This window comes from Ranitomeya imitator, chromosome 5, assembly GCF_032444005.1.
Source record: "Ranitomeya imitator isolate aRanImi1 chromosome 5, aRanImi1.pri, whole genome shotgun sequence".
In the NCBI taxonomy this organism is placed as follows: domain Eukaryota; kingdom Metazoa; phylum Chordata; class Amphibia; order Anura; family Dendrobatidae; genus Ranitomeya; species Ranitomeya imitator.
This window is the reverse complement of record NC_091286.1, coordinates 29,803,180-29,825,113: the sequence shown is the minus strand read 5'-3', so window position 1 is coordinate 29,825,113 and position 21,934 is coordinate 29,803,180. Positions and strand designations below refer to the sequence as shown.

The 21,934-nt window shown below is 45.8% G+C and overlaps 1 protein-coding gene across 2 annotated transcripts in view; it reads right to left on the bottom strand.

Moving 5' to 3' along the window:
* Window positions 1–21,934, bottom strand: part of GPATCH2 (G-patch domain containing 2) — a 146,671-nt gene that overhangs the window by 108,632 nt on the left and 16,105 nt on the right. For both annotated transcript variants that reach the window (XM_069768488.1, XM_069768489.1), the window contains exons 3-5: window positions 20,523–20,584; window positions 17,507–17,692; window positions 15,421–15,500 (exon numbers count right to left, since the gene is read on the bottom strand). In XM_069768488.1, coding sequence (XP_069624589.1) covers window positions 15,421–15,500; window positions 17,507–17,692; window positions 20,523–20,584 — 328 coding nt within the window. The remainder of the gene's footprint in view (window positions 1–15,420; window positions 15,501–17,506; window positions 17,693–20,522; window positions 20,585–21,934) is intronic.

The following is a 21,934-nucleotide window of genomic DNA, read 5'->3' as shown; positions in this document are numbered from 1 at the left end:
ACGTGTATCCAGCCCCGCCGGCAACCTCCAAAGGCCATCCATACATGGGCACCAGGACCACAGCAATAGATCATCGCCCCAAGATGTCACCGCCCCAACTACTTGCTAAACACGTGGCTTATTGTCCTCCCTCCCTGGGATCAGCCCCCTGAATGGGCAGAAGTGTTCACGTACCCCTCCCCCAAAGCCAACTGTGCCATTCTCCTGAGGCTGATCCCATCATTCGGGACTGAATGTGAGACCCCCTTGTGGTCATGGCTCCACTGGGTCTACTATCCATAGCAACCTGCACGGTCATCCTCTGCTTACTGTCTCTGAATGGAAACATTGATTCCTGAGGCTGAACTGATGAGCAAGCAAATCTCTAAATAAAACGCAACAATAAGGCCACATTCACACGTTCCTTTTTATCCTGCGGGTTCTCCCGCAGCGGATTTGATAAATCTGCAGGGCAAACCCGCTGCGGTTATCCCTGCAGATTTATCGCGGTTTGTCCTGCGGGTTCCGCTGCGGGATTTACCCCTACTATTGATGCTGCATATGTTAAAAATAATAAAATCATGATGATATACTCACCCTCTGACGTCCCGATCTCCTCGGCGCTGCAGGCGGCGGTCTGGTTCCAAAGATGCTGTGCGACCAGGACCTTCGTGACGTCACGGTCATGTGACCGCGACGTCACCGCAGGTCCTGGTCGCATAGCAAACCTGAGACCGGACGGCCGCGTGCAGCGCTGAGACTTCAGAGGCGAGTATAACATTATTTTTTATTTTAATTCTTTTTTTTTTTTAATACAAATATGGTTCCCGGGGCCTGGAGGAGAGTCTCCTCTCCTCCACCCCGGGTATAACCCGCACATTATCCGCATTACTTCCCGCATGGTGGGCACAGCCCCATGCGGGAAGTAAGCGGATCAATGCATTTCTTTGGGTGCAGAATCGCTGCGATTCTGCACAAAGAAGTGACATGCTCCTTTTTTTCCGCAGCAATTCAGCGCGGTTTTTTTTCGGGTTTTTCCGCATCATGTGCACTGCGGTTTTTGTTTTCCATAGGGTAACATTGTACTGTACCCTGCATGGAAAACAGCTGCGGACCCTGAAAAAAGTCAGCATCCGCTAAAGCTGCGATCTCCGCCCTAGGTGCCAATAGTCGTTAGAGCCAGACCAGCTCCTCACAGAGCGCTCTGCTGCAATATCATTTACAACCTGCAGACAGGAGTGGCGCTGTTTATGAACATAAGTAGTTGTATTTTCTAATGAAAAAAAAAAATGGACATGCTATATACACATATTATGTAGAACAATAGTTGGCCTTCAATATTGGAATCCACGGAGAATCCACTTTGAGCGAAGAATCTTGAAATTTGCAGGTTACCACGATATCGAACAGGTTGTGTCGGAAGGGTTTTTGCAAGCTAACCCTGTCTGGTGAAGATGGGTACGTCACCAAAAACTTTCAAAAGGCGTCTTGTTTTATTTTTTGGGCAGGATCATGCACCCGATACCCCGACCATCTGTTACAGTCTCTCGACCTGATCGTGATCACTTTTGGAAACAAAAAAAACTCGTTGAAAAGGACAAACGTTTACGAGAAATGCGATGGTAATTGATGGTGTGGAGTCGCAGTTTTGCAGAACAGGAGAACAATTTTAATTCAAAAGGATTCAAATTACTTTCTGATCGATGCATTAAACGAATAGACAGTAAAGGGGATTACGGTGAATAAAATAGTATTCCAAAACACGTAGTGCGCCAATCAAATATTTATTCCCCCCCATAGATCTACACGTAAAAAAATACATCAAATTCGACCCCATACTCCCATTTCTGAATTTAGGCGCCTGGTTCAGTGTGGAGATACCACCTGGCGCCTTACACGCTGGGTTACTTCCTGCAAGGTGTGGAAATGTTTAACATATGCATAAAAACTCGTGTTTGCGGTTACACGTTCAAGGAGATTCCCTCGCTACTTTACCCGGAAAAATAGCTGAAGCTTCTAAAAGAGACGGTCGACCGTACTGTTATTTGGACTGCATTTACTTTGGTTCACGAGAAGTGAGAGTACAATGAACCTCAGCGAAGAGAGACAACCTCACGCCGAGTGGTCTCGACCGACCTGTCGCCCCGCCGTCTCCACTACGACAAAATACCGACACGCATCAAGTCTATGTCTTGTGGTTGCATTTCACTCATGTCGAATTCTTCTTTCATTTCTTAATGTACAGATACAGTTTGTAGGAGCGTGATTTCATTGTGAAAACTTATTGGCGTCCTTAAAGAGGTGTCAAAGTGAGTTTCTAAAGAAGTTTGAAGGTCGAAATCCGTGCACTGAAGCCATCTCTGATGACAGAGTGATCTCTAGGAGACTGGTGCCACCAAGACCGCCTGATTTATCACCGCCGGATATTTTGAAGGGTCGGGTGTACAGTAACAAGCCGCGAACTTTACAGGCCCTCCGAGAGCACATACAGTGAGAAATTCAGGCTATGACCACAGACCTCCTGCACAATATGGATCGGTGCGAGCAGGAGCGCGTGGATGTGAACGGTGGACAATGTCAACACCCACTTTAAAATATCAGTTTCTCATGGTCCCAGGTATCTGCAGTCCAGATTTCAGTACGATAGATCGCCTCTTTTAGAAGTTACAGCAAGTTTTCTGAGTAAAGTAGCGAGTTAATCACCCTAACCTGAGCATAGCCAAAAATACACAATACCTCCTATTTAGGGTACGGAAAAGCGAAAATCGAAATCATTTTCGCAAATTATAAAGATGCAAAAATAATCTATACGCATGTAGCTATAAAACATGCATGACTTACATAAATAGTAAAAAGAGCCTACGTGAATAAACAGGACCCACGTGCTGCTTTGACTCCCCTGCGCCTCCCCCCGCCAACATACCGATAAACGCCAGACTTTGGAGAAAGCCATGAAAAGTGAAATGGATGAAGAACCACGTAAATAAAATCACATCGACTCAGTACATTTCACCTGACCTGCCAGATCTTTTCAACTTATTGGAAAATATGCTAGATTTAATATTGACACAGCGATGTGTAAATCAATATTTTCAGAATGAGCGATATATTTTAATTTAAAAATGCTCAAACGCCAGCAGTAAATCTATGCACTTAGTCCATGCACATCATCAGAGGCTTTGGCTTCTTGAAATGCAGGATTGAAACAGATGACGGGCCTGGAAGGCGCCCTCGCCATACTCCGAAAGCCTTATCGCCCGTCAACAATTTTTGGAAGCATGTATGTTATTTTTCTGATCCCTTTTAACCGTTTCATTATTCTGCGATTTTCCATTTTTTTTCCTCCCCTTCTTCCAAGACCCATACATTTTTTACTTTTCCAGCACTATAGACATAGGAGCGCTATCGTTATTTGGGTTATTTTTATTTACCGTGTTCACTACATGGTAAAACTGATCTGACAATATGATTCTCCGTGTCGGTACGAATTCGCAGATACCAAAACATGTATAAAGGTGTTTTTTTTTCAATTAGGTGGTGAAAAAGAGTTTAGACATTTAAGGAAAAAAAAAATACAATAAAATAAAAAAATTGTTTGACGCCAGGACCCGCATCGTTCTCATTTTTCGGGATCTGGGGCTGGGTGAGGACTTATTTTTTGCACCGTGAACTGACGTTTTTATTGATACGATTTTGAGGTAGATATGATGTTTTTAATTGCGTCTTATTGCATGTAATTGCAATGTTTTGGCGATCAAAAAAAAAAATAAAAATGTTTCTTTTAAATTTTCTCGTTATACAGTTTACTAATGGAATTATTTTTATATTTTGATAAATGGGACATTTCTGAACACAGCGATAACAAGTGTATTTTTTTAAGCTTTTACAGCAGCAAAAAATGGTGAGTTAAACTTGAGTTTTTCAATTTTTTTTATTTTTTAAACTTTTTATGGTCTTCACCGGTCCCCTTGGGTGACGTGAAGCTGCGATCGCCCCATCGCCTATGCTATAAATAGCAGGGCTTCAGCATATCCGGTCGGATAGCCGCCATACGCTCAGCCTGACCGGGTACATGACACGGTATCCCGTACGACACCCAACTTCTCGGCATTACGCCCCAGCCCGGCTCCGATCCCGGCATCGCGCACACGTAACATTGAACCGCTATTTTTAGTTTCAAGGTAGGACCTGCAATTAATGCCTGATCTTTGCCTAACAAAACATCTGTTTTTCTCGCTATGTAATTAGTAAAATTAATGAACGCTAATCCATCCGCTCAAATGATTTTTTGCTCCGGGAATCAATCACTTTAACATCCAATATGTTTTGCCATAAACAACTATAGATCAAGTCTAAATTACTTCTACCTCGCCGCTATTCATTTACTAGTTAGAATAAAAAATGGCTTCATCGGGGGAGGAGGGAGCGTCAGGGCGGGATGCCGGGAGTTTACATAAGAAACAGATGGTGCGTATTAATATCAAAACTTAAAAATAAATGTGTCTGCAGCCAGGATCACTCTCTGTGCACACCATTTACCGTATTGGAAAGGCGCAGAGATCAGTGTCAATGGATCAAGTCACACCCTCCTGTATCATCAACGCTAAGCATCCTGCCCTGAATCATGGATCCAAGGCCTAAACTAAAGTGATTGCCCATCTATAGTATAGGCCATTAATAGTCGATAAGTTGGGGTTCAACTCTTGGCACTCCTTCCTATCAGTTATCCCAAGGGTGCTGCGGTCGTGCCTCCTATTACATGCAAGTGAATGGAACTGAGCAGTAGTTCCAGGCACAGAGAGAACTCAATGCACAGAAGAGCGGCACCCATGAAACGGACTTTATCCCTATAGCAGCTGATTGAAGGGGGATGCCAAAAGTCAGACAACCCATTGACCAAATCATAAAGTCTTGGAAAACCCCTTTAAAAGGGTATGCTGGTCTACATAAATTATCACCTGCCAGATCAGCATGGTTCCCACTGACCGTCATAAAAGGGGACTTTAGTGTATGTCCCCTTTTTTCTGCTAGGAGCTGAATGAAGCGGCTGGTCATGCGTGTGTCCTGCGCTACGCATGCAAAGTCCATGACTATGCACATTGCCATCTTCATAGAGTACCGCCATGGGCTTTGCATGCGCCCCTAGCTGTTCTGTTCGACTCTTCCTCATCGCGGTATTGGGAACAGAGGCGAAACGTTGACACATACAAGTTTTGGGGTTTTAAAAAGGTGACAGCTTTATGATTGGTGGGAGGGTCCACCGATCTCTCACTTCCTGGGAAGAGCGCTCTAGAACGCACAGCCGGAATGGAGCAGCATCCACGCATGCGCACTCCATTCATAGGTCTATGGGACGGCCAGATACTACTCTTTTGCCAACTGACAGAGGAGCAAAGGCGTTCCTGAGGATAGGTCCAAATTTTTAATGTTGGGAATAACCCTTTAAGAACATGTACTCCAAAGCAATATAGCAAAAATAACAGATGATCCATCACACACTGTACTACTCTCTGCCAAAGGCCGCATTCACATGTCCGGTTTTTCCACGTACAAGAAACCGAGACTATTTTGATTAGACTCTGATCAGACTCTAATCAGAGTGTGGTCAAACGGTCCGTGAAAATCGGACCGCACCCATTGACTTGCATTTCTGATTTTGATCTGACCATCGGATCATCTGCGATTTTCTTCCGACCCCTTGGGTCGTGAAAAACCGCGCACATGTGAATAGTCCCATAGACTATAACAAGTACGAGTACCATCTGTGAAACACTAAAACGCGAAAATCAGACATGTGAATAAGCCCTTAGGGGAGAATGACGCTACTTCAACCTAGGGGTCCCTAAGTTTTCCGGCGCCGTCCTTGAGTTGTTTTTCTTTTCCTAAAGTTTAATAGTAAAAAACTATTTTGCATTATTGTAATATGTGCCGCCAAGTTTCCCCCATCAGAATTAATGCAAGCCTCAAAAAATAAAAGCTAAATAAAAATCCTCCATCTGATCTGCGATGGGAGTTCAAGGGTACCAAATATATAAGGAGACTGGAAAAAATGGCTGGCTGCTAGATGTGAACTTCTTCATTCGAAAATTGAGTCAAAATGGATTTTCTCATTTACAATGAATCAAAAGGGAAAACGTTGGAGCGTGGAAAAAGTGGCGCAAATGTATCAAAAAAGCAAATGAATAAACAGTTGAGGAGATTTATTGGGGGAAATTGCGATAAATTCTGCCGAGATGAATTGATTTTTAGTTAAAGGTATAACTGACAATTTATTGGGCGGGAAAGATGCATTATTTGGCAATTGTTATCCGCCTCCAGTAAAACTGATTTGTGTCCTATTGTATTTTATGGAAGAGGCAGAGAAACTATCAGTGATTTAGATTAAATGTATTAATCATAACCACACAGTGTGAACTATATATCTGCTATTAAAGAAGATTTTTGACATTTAATTCTGTAGCAATATTTTGGCTCTCTACCTTTCTTCCTAAATCCAATTCCTGCCACAGTTGGGAGATCTCTTCCCTTTTAATTTTATGAGGCTTAAAGTAGCATTTAACCAGCCATGCGGTAAATAATGCGGGATTACAGATATTTAGTGTTTTGTTTCCCTTTCCAGAGGGCCGATCCATCAAATCCAGACATAAAATACCCTTCCGTATTATTATTTTTTTTTTCCCTTTCTTCCCCTTGCCTATTTCTCATATTTTGGGGTTTTATGGTACTATTTGGAAATAATGGAAGCGGAGAATTGAAAGAATAATCAGATGGCTTGATGAGTGTTTGAGGAAGCCGGGGAAGGGAGGATAAAATACAGCCGGCGATTCGGAGAGGTGACATGTACTTTATTTTATAGGACGGGTGGCATCCGCTCTACGGCTTAAAGGAATTTTCCTTTATTATGACACATCCATAAAGCATGTATCAGACGCTGGCTGTATGATTTCGGCGTTACTTTAAAAGCCGCCAGGTACGGAGCCAGACGGGACACTAGTCGGACTGGCGGGTTCCCCGGTGGCTTCTCTCTGACGACTTCCCTGGACATGTATAATGAGAGACCTCCCGACCATGATCCAAGCATATGGTGGACAAGGGACCCCACAGCATTAGTGGAGACCCCAGCAGCCAGACCCTCATAATCATACATCTATTCCCTGCCCTGTGTATAGGTGATACATGTTGCTCATGGGATAAACCCTTTAAGGGGTATGTGCATCTTTAAATAAGCATTTTTCAGATAAATCAGAAGTATCTGTGACAACATAATACTGTGTAATAAATTTTATTTTTTTGGAAAATAACATCATCATAACCTTCCAGCTGACTTTATTTCCCATCGTGCTGAATCCTGGCTCTGTGCAACCTCACTCAGTAAAAAAGCTCTTCTTCACCAGGAGCATCAAGGGAGGCTACAGCTCAGAGGCTACAGCTCAGACATCACACCAGGAAGATCCCTCCTACTCAGCACAGCTCAGACATCACACCAGGAAGATCCCTCCTACTCAGCACAGCTCTGACATCCCACCAGGAAGATCCCGCCTACTCAGCACAGCTCAGACATCACACCAGGAAGATCCCGCCTACTCAGCACAGCTCAGACATCACACCAGGAAGATCCCTCCTACTCAGCACAGCTCTGACATCCCACCAGGAAGATCCCTCCTACTCAGCACAGCTCAGACATCACACCAGGAAGATCCCGCCTACTCAGCACAGCTCAGACATCACACCAGGAAGATCCCGCCTACTCAGCACAGCTCAGACATCACACCAGGAAGATCCCGCCTACTCAGCACAGCTCAGACATCACACCAGGAAGATCCCTCCTACTCAGCACAGCTCTGACATCACACCAGGAAGATCCCGCCTACTCAGCACAGCTCAGACATCACACCAGGAAGATCCCTCCTACTCAGCACAGCTCTGACATCCCACCAGGAAGATCCCTCCTACTCAGCACAGCTCAGACATCACACCAGGAAGATCCCGCCTACTCAGCACAGCTCAGACATCACACCAGGAAGATCCCTCCTACTCAGCACAGCTCAGACATCACACCAGGAAGATCCCTCCTACTCAGCACAGCTCAGACATCACACCAGGAAGATCCCGCCTACTCAGCACAGCTCAGACATCACACCAGGAAGATCCCGCCTACTCAGCACAGCTCAGACATCACACCAGGAAGATCCCGCCTACTCAGCACAGCTCAGACATCACACCAGGAAGATCCCTCCTACTCAGCACAGCTCTGACATCACACCAGGAAGATCCCGCCTACTCAGCACAGCTCAGACATCACACCAGGAAGATCCCGCCTACTCAGCACAGCTCAGACATCACACCAGGAAGATCCCGCCTACTCAGCACAGCTCAGACATCACACCAGGAAGATCCCGCCTACTCAGCACAGCTCTGACATCACACCAGGAAGATCCCTCCTACTCAGCACAGCTCAGACATCACACCAGGAAGATCCCGCCTACTCAGCACAGCTCAGACATCACACCAGGAAGATCCCGCCTACTCAGCACAGCTCAGACATCACACCAGGAAGATCCCGCCTACTCAGCACAGCTCAGACATCACACCAGGAAGATCCCGCCTACTCAGCACAGCTCAGACATCACACCAGGAAGATCCCTCCTACTCAGCACAGCTCTGACATCACACCAGGAAGATCCCGCCTACTCAGCACAGCTCAGACATCACACCAGGAAGATCCCTCCTACTCAGCACAGCTCTGACATCACACCAGGAAGATCCCTCCTACTCAGCACAGCTCAGACATCACACCAGGAAGATCCCTCCTACTCAGCACAGCTCTGACATCACACCAGGAAGATCCCTCCTACTCAGCACAGCTCAGACATCACACCAGGAAGATCCCTCCTACTCAGCACAGCTCTGACATCACACCAGGAAGATCCCGCCTACTCAGCACAGCTCAGACATCACACCAGGAAGATCCCGCCTACTCAGCACAGCTCTGACATCACACCAGGAAGATCCCTCCTACTCAGCACAGCTCAGACATCACACCAGGAAGATCCCGCCTACTCAGCACAGCTCAGACATCACACCAGGAAAATCCCTCCTACTCAGCACAGCTCTGACATCCCACCAGGAAGAACGTGCCTACTCAGCACAGCTCAGACATCACACCAGGAAGATCCCGCCTACTCAGCACAGCTCAGACATCACACCAGGAAGAGCGCGTCTACTCAGCACAGCTCAGACATCACACCAGGAAGATCCCTCCTACTCAGCACAGCTCTGACATCCCACCAGGAAGATCCCTCCTACTCAGCACAGCTCAGACATCACACCAGGAAGATCCCGCCTACTCAGAACAGCTGACATCACACCAGGAAGATCCCTCCTACTCAGCACAGCTCTGACATCCCACCAGGAAGAACGTGCCTACTCAGCACAGCTCAGACATCACACCAGGAAGATCCCGCCTACTCAGCACAGCTCAGACATCACACCAGGAAGATCCCGCCTACTCAGCACAGCTCAGACATCACACCAGGAAGATCCCTCCTACTCAGCACAGCTCTGACATCCCACCAGGAAGAACGTGCCTACTCAGCACAGCTCAGACATCACACCAGGAAGATCCCGCCTACTCAGCACAGCTCTGACATCACACCAGGAAGATCCCTCCTACTCAGCACAGCTCTGACATCCCACCAGGAAGATCCCGCCTACTCAGCACAGCTCTGACATCCCACCAGGAAGAACGTGCCTACTCAGCACAGCTCAGACATACACCAGGAAGATCCCGCCTACTCAGCACAGCTCTGACATCACACCAGGAAGATCCCTCCTACTCAGCACAGCTCTGACATCACACCAGGAAGATCCCTCCTACTCAGCACAGCTCTGACATCACACCAGGAAGATCCCGCCTACTCAGCACAGCTCTGACATCCCACCAGGAAGAACGTGCCTACTCAGCACAGCTCAGACATCACACCAGGAAGATCCCGCCTACTCAGCGCAGCTCTGACATCACACCAGGAAGATCCCGCCTACTCAGCACAGCTCAGACATCACACCAGGAAGATCCCGGCTACTCAGCACAGCTCTGACATCACACCAGGAAGATCCCGCCTACTCAGCACAGCTCTGACATCCCACCAGGAAGAACGTGCCTACTCAGCACAGCTCAGACATACACCAGGAAGATCCCGCCTACTCAGCACAGCTCAGACATCACACCAGGAAGATCCCGCCTACTCAGCACAGCTCAGACATCACACCAGGAAGATCCCACCCACTCAGCACAGCTCAGACATCACACCAGGAAGATCCCGCCTACTCAGCACAGCTCAGACATCACACCAGGAAGATCCCGCCTACTCAGCACAGCTCAGACATCACACCAGGAAGGTCCCGCCTACTCAGCACAGCTCAGACATCCCACCAGGAAGATCCCTCCTACTCAGCACAGCTCTGACATCCCACCAGGAAGATCCCTCCTACTCAGCACAGCTCTGACATCCCACCAGGAAGATCCCGCCTACTCAGCACAGCTCTGACATCCCACCAGGAAGAATGTGCCTACTCAGCACAGCTCTGACATCACACCAGGAAGATCCCGCCTACTCAGCACAGCTCAGACATCACACCAGGAAGATCCCTCCTACTCAGCACAGCTCTGACATCCCACCAGGAAGATCCCTCCTACTCAGCACAGCTCTGACATCCCACCAGGAAGAATGTGCCTACTCAGCACAGCTCAGACATCACACCAGGAAGGTCCCGCCTACTCAGCACAGCTCTGACATCCCACCAGGAAGAATGTGCCTACTCAGCACAGCTCAGACATCACACCAGGAAGGTCCCGCCTACTCAGCACAGCTCAGACATCACACCAGGAAGATCCCGCCTACTCAGCACAGCTCAGACATCACACCAGGAAGATCCCGCCTACTCAGCACAGCTCTGACATCACACCAGGAAAAGCCCGCCTACTCAGCACAGCTCTGACATCACACCAGGAAGATCCCGCCTACTCAGCACAGCTCTGACATCACACCAGGAAGATCCCGCCTACTCAGCACAACTCTGACATCACACCAGGAAGACATATTAGAAAAACTGACAGAACCTCAAAGTTAAAAGGCCCGTCATGGTAACAAGATGTTTAAAGGGGTCGTAAGACAGGTCATGAAAATCATGTTGTTTTGGTGGAGTTCACTTTTCGCATTCCAACGAAACCAATATTGTTTGTCCTAGACACAGACCATCAATATTGTGATGATGTAAAAACTCTGGGGAGGATTTTTCAAAGGTATACACAAAATTTTTTACAGATACAGAAAAAGAAAAATGTTATAAAAATGCCCCCCTAAAAAACCCAAAACATAAAAAAAAGCAAAAATGGGGAAAAAAAAAAAAAACCTATTCCGGCAAAACTCAGCAGATACGCCGACGTCTATAAGAAGTTTGCACAAACCCAAAGGGTTTTTGCCTTCTTAAATTACACATAAACACCATTTCCTTGAGATTCCTAGCAAAATATTTTTTTTCTTTGTGGTGGGGTGGGGAAGAGGAAACATATCAGTTCTATTAGGCGGATCTTCATTGTCCATGGAGGGAGGCAGCATGGCACGGGACCTCCATTATCATTTGGTAGAACACACAGGCCTCCGATGTCTGAGCGTCCATAATTCAGCACGCGTTTCAGATGCATCTACTTTTATTTTTGCTTGACTGGCTGCTTGACCGTTGACGGGATTTGTAGCCCATTTTCTAGGCTTATTGCCATCTCATTCTGGGTTTTTTATAGGGGCTATTACAACTGATAGATTAACTCCCGAGCTGGAGGCGATACAAACCGGAGCGAATGGAGATACAGGCCGAGTCTGGACACTTGGCAAAATTACAATAATTGACATTTTATAACAGAGCATAAGATTAAATTTGTTATGTTATCTGCATAAATAAAAACACTGCAAAGCCAGTTTATCTGCAAATAACGTGCACGTCTGCGCCATGGAGGATGTGACGCTGCAAGACCCTGATCACCACCAGAAGCAACTGTGGAAACTTGCCCCTCTTATCTCCCAGATGCAAAGTAAGGGAGACATTATTAAATGTAAAGCCAGCAGCAGATGAGCGAATCTATTACAGAACCAAGTCCAGGCCCGACCACAGGACTAATGACCCGAATGGACTGCTTTATAGTGTTTAGGCCACTACACCGGGCGGTCGCGCAGCAACTTTATCCATAATACAGAAGCCTCTACTTCGCTCATAAGGAAAACCATCCTAATAAAAACTAATGTGCACGCAAGAGATGGCGGTAGAAATGTAGATTACACTTTCCTGATTCATACTTTGGATCACCATTTCCAATGTAACCTAACAGCACTTACAGTGGTCACAATCTATCCATCTTGGAGCACACTTATGTATCGAGCACTGTGTAAAGGCAATTATACTGTATGGAGCACTATATGGGGGTATTATACTGTATGGAGCACTATGTGTGGCCATTATACTGTATGGAGCACTATGTGAAGGCCATTATACTGTATGGAGCACTATGTGTGGCCATTATACTGTATGGACTATTATACTATACGGAGCACTATGTGGGACCATTATACTGTATGGAGCACTATGTGAAGGCCATTATACTGTATGGACTATTATACTATACGGAGCACTGTGTGGGGCCATTATACTGTATGGAGGACTATGTGAAGGCCATTATACTGTATGGAGCACTATGTGAAGGCCATTATACTGTATGGAGCACTATGTGTGGCCATTATACTGTATGGACTATTACACTATACGGAGCACTATGTGGGACCATTATACTGTATGGAGCACTATGTGAAGGCCATTACACTGTATGGACTATTATACTATACGGAGCACTGTGTGGGACCATTATACTGTATGGAGCACTATGTGAAGGCCATTATACTGTATGGAGCACTATGTGTGGCCATTATACTGTATGGAGCACTATGTGAAGGCCATTATACTGTATGGAGCACTATGTGTGGCCATTATACTGTATGCAGCACTATGCAGGGCCATTACACTGTATGGAGTTCCATGTGAAGGCCATTATACTGTTTGGAGCACTATGTGGTGGCATTATACTGTATGGCACACTATGTGAAGGCCATTATACTGTATGGAGCACTATGTGGGGCCATTATACTGTATGGAACACTATACAGAGACATTACACTGTATGGAGCACTATGTGGGGGCCATGATACTGTATGGAGGACCATGTGGGGCCATTATACTGTATGGAGCACTATACAGAGACATTACACTGTATGGAGGACTATGAGGCCATTATACTGTATGGAGGACTATGTGAAGGCCATTATACTGTATGGAGCACTATGTGTGGCCATTATACTGTATGCAGCACTATGTGAAGGCCATTATACTGTATGGAGCACTATGCAGGGCCATTATACTGTATGGAGTTCCATGTGAAGGCCATTATACTGTTTGGAGCACTATGTGGGGCCATTATACTGTATGGAACACTATACAGAGACATTACACTGTATGGAGCACTATGTGCGGCCATTATACTGTATGGAGCACTCTGTTGGCCTATTATACTGTATGGAACACTATACAGAGACATTACACTGTATGGAGCACTATGTGCGGCCATTATACTGTATGGAGCACTATGTGGGCCCATTATACTGTATGGAGCACTATGTGGGGCCATTATACTAAACGGAGCACTATTTGGTGGCCAATATAGTGTCTTGAGGGCTGAGTGGAGATTACAGTTGGGGAATTATACCGTGTTCGGGTCATCATACTGTATGGAGCACTATGTGGTGCTCCTTATACCGTACGGAGCACTACGCTGGCCTATTACACTGTATGACTATGTGGGGCCATTATACTGTAATACTGTATGGAGAGCACTATGTGGGGGCCATTATACTGTATCGAGCACTATGTGGGCCCATTATACTGTATGGAGGACTATGTGGTGCCATTATACTGTAATACTGTATGGAGAGCACTATGTGGGGGCCATTATACTGTATCGAGCACTATGTGGGCTCATTATACTGTATCAAGCACTATGTGGGCCCATTATACTGTATGGAGGACTATGTGATGCCATTATACTGTATGGAGGACTATGTGGTGCCATTATACTGTATGTGAATAGTAAATATCATGATTGGCCCTCTACTCTGTCCAAGCTTTCCATTTTGGCCCTCTGCGTATTTGAGATTCACATCTCTGGTCTAAAGGAACAATTGTGCCGCAGGCCCAAACGGTGCACTCTCCCATGGTGCATGCAGAGACAGGTTTGGTTCTGCAGCTTTGAAGGAACACAGGGTCTGAAGTTCAGAGCAGCGTTAGCAAGTTCTATAGGAAGAGTGCATGCTCTTTGCCTAGGAGACCAGCCACCGTTGATAGACTGCAGAGGAGGCCAATAAACTAGACAGTGTGCTGTAAATTACAGAATTAAAATGCATTTCTTTTATAAGGACTTTTAATATTAGGTACCGTAAATAACAAAGTTTCATATTTTTACAAGAACTTTTCATTCCCCCCTTTTAAAAGATGTGAGATAGAGGGGTAGCAGCGGTCAGAACTCCACATATCAGAAGCAGCATTTATGACACGTAAGTAGAACATTGCCCGCAATCCAAAACTCCAAATCCTATCATCAAGAACTCTCTTGTGCTGCAGAGGTTCTCTTGATTGCGTTACCCACGAAAATCAAGTTTAATTCTCAAATTTTTAAGAGCACCCTGAAAAAAATATATCTTTTTAGACAGGCCCATTACGTTCACTAATCCAAATCCTTTGCGTTTTTGTACTTCTAGATTGTAAGGACCCGGTTTGCAGTGTAGATTAGTCCATTACTTGGTAACGTCTGATATTATTTGTGTACGTGCCCTCGGATCTGTAGAGTACTGCGATAATACTGCAGCTCAGCTGACCCGGAAACAGCTGATCGGTGGGGGGTGCCGGGTGTCAGACCCCCACCAAGTTCATATTGTTGACCTGTCCTGCACAACTGCATTTATTTACATGAAGTTATATACGTTTTTCCTTTATTTTTATGGATTCTGCTACTGTGAAATATCTTCAATAACATGAGTGTACGGGTAATACCACACTACCACCCACAACAATAGTTCGAATATTACTGAAATACTCTGCGCTGCTCCTTGGTCTGGCTCTATCACTATGCTACAATGATTTCTGTCCACGCTAACCATCACAAAAGTAAAGAGGTCACTGCCTCCTGCAAGTTCAACTCGCTCTTCTCCTGCTGCTGTCAATTCCTAAACTGATCGTTAAAAGCGGAATTCCGGTGTCCTCTCCTTACCAATGTATGTCGCCTAAGACGAAGTCATCATTATTAGTTTTAGTGTGTGTATCCATCAGTAAGAAGGCGGCACGTACCAGAGGACTCGGATTTAGGGACGACTTCCTCACGCTTCTTGCCTGCATTGCATGGAAGTGACTCAACCTCGCCTGGAATCCTAAGAACAGAAAGTGCATCTGATCAGTCGAGGAAAACAGAGGAAAGTTATTCTTACAGGGGTTTTACTACTTAAGGGAGAAATCTAATCCAAATGTTCCTCTGAAACGGCAAAGATATTTATGAGGCCGTCCCGTTGACGATGACGCTCGCCCCCATGGATTTCCAGCATGTAGGGGCAATACTGAAGAGCCCCTTTGCTCATAGATTTCTGTTCTCTGTCATTGCTGTGACTGTCTCTTTGTCTGCAGCTCCCCAGACTGTGGCTTTCAGGCCATGCTGGGGGTTGTAGTTGTTGCCTGCAGCTCCCCAGACTGTGGCTTTCAGGCCATGCTGGGGGTTGTAGTTGTTGCCTGCAGCTCCCCAGACTGTGGCTTTCAGGCCATGCTGGGGGTTGTAGTTGTACAACAGCTGCAGGCTGAAGATCACTGGCTCAGGATGTTCTGCTAGATTTCCAGAAAGAAAAGTGTTAAGTGGTTTCTAGCCAAAAATATTCAAAAAAGTCGACGTCGTAAAGATCCCTGTCCACTGAGGTTTCCCGTTCACCCCGCCACTTACTATATTCACCGACTGGCTGCAGCGGTCATGTGGCTAGAGAACACATGATCGGCTACAATGGAGTAGAGAGATACGCAGGGGAACAAGAACTGTCAAAACTGGAGGGGACAAAGATCAATTCCTTATTACTTATAAGCTATTTTCAATCATTTATGGCTGAAAAAACAACTATTGAAGCCACCGGTCCGATGCCTGAATGTAACAGGAGGTCGAGCTGCTCAAATGATGGTCCCATAGACAATAATAGGAGCAGAGGTGCAGGAGCTCGACCTCCGCTCCATGCAGACCCCCGTTCTCTAGATCCCAGCATTCAGACCACCAGTGATCATACATCCTATCTTAAAGTTGGAGGATAATGTTCAATGTTGGTAAAAGCATTTATCGAGCGAATGTGATGGGATAAGGTGTTATCTGAGCATGCTCATGTGCTAACCAAGCGTCTTCAGTGTGCTCGAAAACTATGTTCGAGTGCCCGTGCCTGCATGTCTCGCGGCTGTTAGGAAATCCCAGCACGTGCTGCGGCTGTCGAACACCCCCGAGACATGCAGGGGTGGGGACTCTAATATATTATTCGAGCACACCGAAGACCCTCTGTTAGCACACGAGCATGCTCAGATAACACCTTATCCCGCCGGCACGTTCACTCACCACTAGTAAAAACCCCTTTAAAAAAGGTCTTCAAAGTTGGCCAGAGATCATGCCCATAATCACAGGCATCGGTGACAAATCAGAATAGTATTGTCACTGGATTACTTATCCAACATTTCATTCCGACTTCCCAAGAAAATGTTCCTGAAAATGGAGAGAAAGGAGAAGAAGGGCTTTCCTGGGTATCAGCGGCGCCCAACAATCAGTTCTACCCAAGAGGCTGCAATTCGGCCCCTTCTGATCATCGCAGGGGGACAGGGAGCAGACAGTGGACATAGCGGCAGCACAATGAACGCAGCCGATTGGGGCACCGCTAATTCACCCGTTATTGGGTGCTAATGCGAAAACCCGGGAGTATGCATAAATAATACGTACACGCTAGAAACAAGCAAATACTTGCAGGGGGATTCATAAGTTTGCAGTTGCACAGAGTGACTGCAGACGTCTCATTTTAGGCATTTTAAGAGGATAAAAACTTAGATGGGAGGGCTTCTTTAAAAGGCGTTGTCCAGGAATTAGATATCATGCCCCTATTTTGATACTGACGACCAATCCTAGGATTGGTGAGGGCAGGCACCCTTAATGCCTACCAATCAGCTATTTGCACCTCCCACAGTGTACAGAGCCGGATCGGCATTGCTCCACGCGCCATGTAGTGGCCGTCTTCAGTACTGCACCTGAGATCACAATCACTGCCATAAGGGATAGGCTGCAATAGCTGAGAAGGGCCTTTTGCGCTTTTAAAAAGGGGCACAATGAAATTGTTAGCAGGTCGGTGCGGTGTAAGTCCGCGGCACTAACCTCTCTGCGTGCTCTGGGACATGAGGGGGAAGGAGCCGGTGAGGATGCTCTCAAACACAGGATCGCGCAGCTCTCTCTCCAGCTCGGATGATGACCCTTCCTGCTCCCACCAAGGGATGACTCCCGTGATGCCGCACGCTCCCCCGGACTCGCTCTCGTAAAACCAGTCGCTCTGTTCGTCATCACCTGGAATTAGAAGGTACCGATGCATATGAAATAAATGAAATACCAGTGTCGGCTGTGATTATGCTATAAGAATAATATAAGAACCCAATAAGTTTTATCATTATATTAGCGCATCGTTCTGGAAAAGCTGTAAATTTAACGTTTCCCTTTTAACATCGCCTTGGAAGATTTAATCTGAATAAGACCTAACCGAGTCGATCAATAGGATGTACACTGCCAGCAGCCACCACAAGGGGGAGCTTTATAAGGACAGAGCAGCCATTGTACTCAATGATAAATCTGTCTTCAGCAGTCGCCTGCACTCCCTTGTGGTGGAGAGAAACTTTCACGTTTTACTTCTATAACTACAGGAATTACAGGGTTAAAAAAAAAAACCAATAGAAACAAAAAACTTTGACCTTTACAAGGATATAATATAAAGTTAAAGAGGTATTCTCATCTCTGACCCCTGTGAAGGGGGTTGCAGCGCTGATGTAAGGCTGCGTGGGTGGCCCTTTAACCCCTATCTGACCTCGGACGGGATAGTACGTCCGAGGTCAGATCCCCTGCTTTGATGTGGGCTCCGCGGTGAGCCCGCATCAAAGCCGGGACATGTCAGCTGTTTTGAACAGCTGACATGTGCCCGTAATAGCTGCGGGCAGAATCGCGATCTGCCCGCACCTATTAACTAGTTAAATGCCGCTGTCAAACGCAGACAGCGGCATTTAACTACCGCTTCCGGCCGAGCGGCCGGAAATGACATCATCACCGACCCCCGTCACATGATCGGGGGTCGGCGATGCGTCAGGATGGTAACCATAGAGGTCCTAGAGACCTCTATGGTTACTGATGACCGGTGGCTGTGAGCGCCACCCTGTGGTCGGCGCTCACAGCACACCTCCATTTCTGCTACATAGCAGCGATCAGCAGATCGCTGCTATGTAGCAGAGCCGATCGCGTTGTGCCTGCTTCTAGCCTCCCATGGAGGCTATTGAAGCATGGCAAAAGTAAAAAAAAAAAGTTAAAAAAAAATGTGAAAAAAATAAAAAAAATATAAAAGTTTAAATCACCCCCCTTTCGCCCCAATCAAAATAAATCAATAAAAAAAAATCAAATCTACACATATTTGGTATCGCCGCGCTCAGAATCGCCCGATCTATCAATTAAAAAAAAGCATTAACCTGATCGCTTAACGGCGTAGCGAGAAAAAAATTTGAAACGCCAGAATTACGTTTTTTAGGTCGCCGCGACATTGCATTAAAATGCAATAACGGGCGATCAAAAGAACGTATCTGCACCAAAATGCTATCATTAAAAACGCCAGCTCGGCACGCAAAAAAATAAGCCCTCAACCGACCCCAGATCACGAAAAATGGAGACGCTACGAGTATCGGAAAATGGCGCAATTTTCTTTTCTTTTTTTTTAGCAAAGTTTGGAATTTTTTTTCACCACTTAGATAAAAAATAACCTAGTCATGTTTGGTGTCTATGAACTCGTACTGACCTGGAGAATCATAATGGCAGGTCAGTTTTAGCATTTAGTGAACCTAGCAAAAAAGCCAAACAAAAAACAAGTGTGGGATTGCACTTTTTTTGCAATTTCACCGCACTTGGAATTTTTTTTTCCTGTTTTCTAGTACATGACATGCTAAAACCAATGATGTTGTTCAAAAGTACAACTCGTCCCGCAAAAAATAAGCCCTCACATGGCCAAATTGACGGAAAAATAAATAAGTTATGGCTCTGGGAAGGAGGGGAGTGAAAAACGAACACGGAAAAACGAAAAATCCCAAGGTCATGAAGGGGTTAAGATTCTTGTGCAGGGAACTGCAGCCGCCCCTTTATATAGATAAATGGGGCTGCTCTGCAGTGCTACGATGTGTACGGCCAGATTGGACTTCAAACCAGATAATCATTTTTGCTCAACTTTTATTTACTGAACCGATAAAGTTAAAAAGTGCACACCAAAAAAAAATTATAATAAATACAATATATATATATATATATATATATATATATATATATATATATATATATATATATATATATATATAATTTTTTTTTCCCCCACCATTGTCTGTGTTTGATATTTATTTTCAACTCTTCCCTCTCTAAGTGAATGTCTGACCTGCAATACCACACACAGCCCACGGACAAGTGTGGTGCTGTTTTGAGGGAGAAGAGAAAAAAATAAGTATACGCCTTCTATAAAAGAACATGAAACCAAGAAATAAATTATAAATGTCATCAGTCTGTAGAAATTTTTTTATCTAAGGGCCTGAAACAAAAAGCCATGTGGAAATCCAGCAGGAAATGCAGGGTTATTCTCCTGTTGGGCCTATCGTGATAGGGCAGAGGGGGAGGCTCCTGCTGCAGCCAGACATAGGGCAGTCGGAGGAAGATGGCGCACGGCTGAGCTCCTGTGACACACAGAAAAGATTTTTTTCATCTCTTCTTGAATTATCATAAGAGACGGAGAAGAATTAAGGAACAGGAGGAAATTTAGAAAAGAGCTGCGGAGATTTTTTTTTTACTTGTGTATTAAGCACTCCTATGTAACATTAATTTGGAATGATAATACTTTTTTTTCTGCACTACTCCTCAGAAGTCCTTCACAGCGGCCTACCGGAGGATTCCCCGGTCCTCCCGTCGGCCAGTCCAAGCCTTCTCGTATACGATGTAAACAATAAGAATCATTATAAAGGCGGCCATTATCACATTAGATCGGAGAATTGCCCTCCCGTCACGCTGCAGAAAACCTGCAATATTCGGTCTTCCCTGACAGTTTTAATTAGAAAGTGTAAAGTCTTTCATTAATTAGACGGCTAACGGGGGAGAAACCTTCCAGTACCTTGGCGTCCTTCGTCGTTTGTGAACAGCCCGGCGTCACTGCTGCTAATACTGCTGGACTCGCTGGAAAGGGCACAAAAAAAAAAAAGCAACAGAAAAAAAAAGAAAAGATTAATCACGAGAATAAATATTTCTATACACAGAACATTCCGAGAAAGCGTCCTTCTTTAAGGAGAGATGGCGTTTGTGACGGCGCTGCACGGGCCGCGCTTTTATGAACCGAGCGGATTATTTTTGGCGCCTAAAACCTCGGGAATCTAATGGGAACCTGACAAGGAGCGAGATGCGAGGAGGCGCTGACACGAGTGATGGATTCTTATTATCTGCCTCCATCAAAGCAGCGCTGCTCCTTCCTTCTGATCCCAGAACGCTAGGGCTGGAGAACGGAGCCATCCTGGCGCGAAAAAGACGCTCCAGACCCTCCTCTACAATCCTAGACCCCCCACCAAAAGGAAAAAGGGAACCTGCATTGTACAAGCCTGGAAAAAAATGGTTAATTATATAAGGAAAAAAAATAAACATAACACTGCTCGTTGTTTTCTTCCTCCCCAAACAATCTAGCTGGCCTCCAAGTCTTTTTATTTTTTCTTAAACAAATGTAAAGCAAGTGACCGCTGCAGCCAATCAGTGGTCATGTTATGTACTATTGGCAGGGTGGCACATGGTCACTGATGGCACCGATTGTCTGCAAGTGGCCATTATGTGACCAGGAGGGCTGCATGGGATTGTCAGGGGAGAAAGGAGCGAGTAGGCTGACTTTTTTTGTTATGTATATATCCGTTAATATTTTTTTACATGGCCCCTTTAAAAGATAGATGTTCTACTTCCAGCCACCACCAGAGGGAGCTTATTTCCTAAGGATTATCCCCTGCCGCCCCAGCGCTGCTTCTCTGTCACTACCCCGCTTATGATGGCAGCACTATACCACTGCAGACAATCACTCAGGTCAGTCCTCTTAAACGTTTCAATAAAGCCTGAATGTGGCATTAAAAATTAAGAAGTGGGGGAAAAAAGACGTGTCTCTAGGGCTTGTCTAAACCCTATGGGACAACTGGCCCCTGTTAAAGGGTTATTCCCAACATTAAATCCATTGACTAGGTGATAACCACCTGAATGGTGATCGGCTGATCACTGGGAACCCCACCGATACCGGAGCTGTAAAATGCCCCATCAGGATGGAGCCCTAGTCCTGCGTGTGGCCACCGCTCCATTCATTGTCTCTGGGACTGCCAGAAAAAGACGAGAGCTGCGCTTAGTATCGCCGGCAGTCCCATAGACAATGAAAGTCTTTTTAGACCACTCCCAGGATCGGTGGTAGTCTCTGTGATCGGTTAGAGGGGTCCAACCACTAAGTTATCATCCATCAGGTGGACTTCACCCTTTTTATGGTCGTAGATCCAAATTGACAATTAT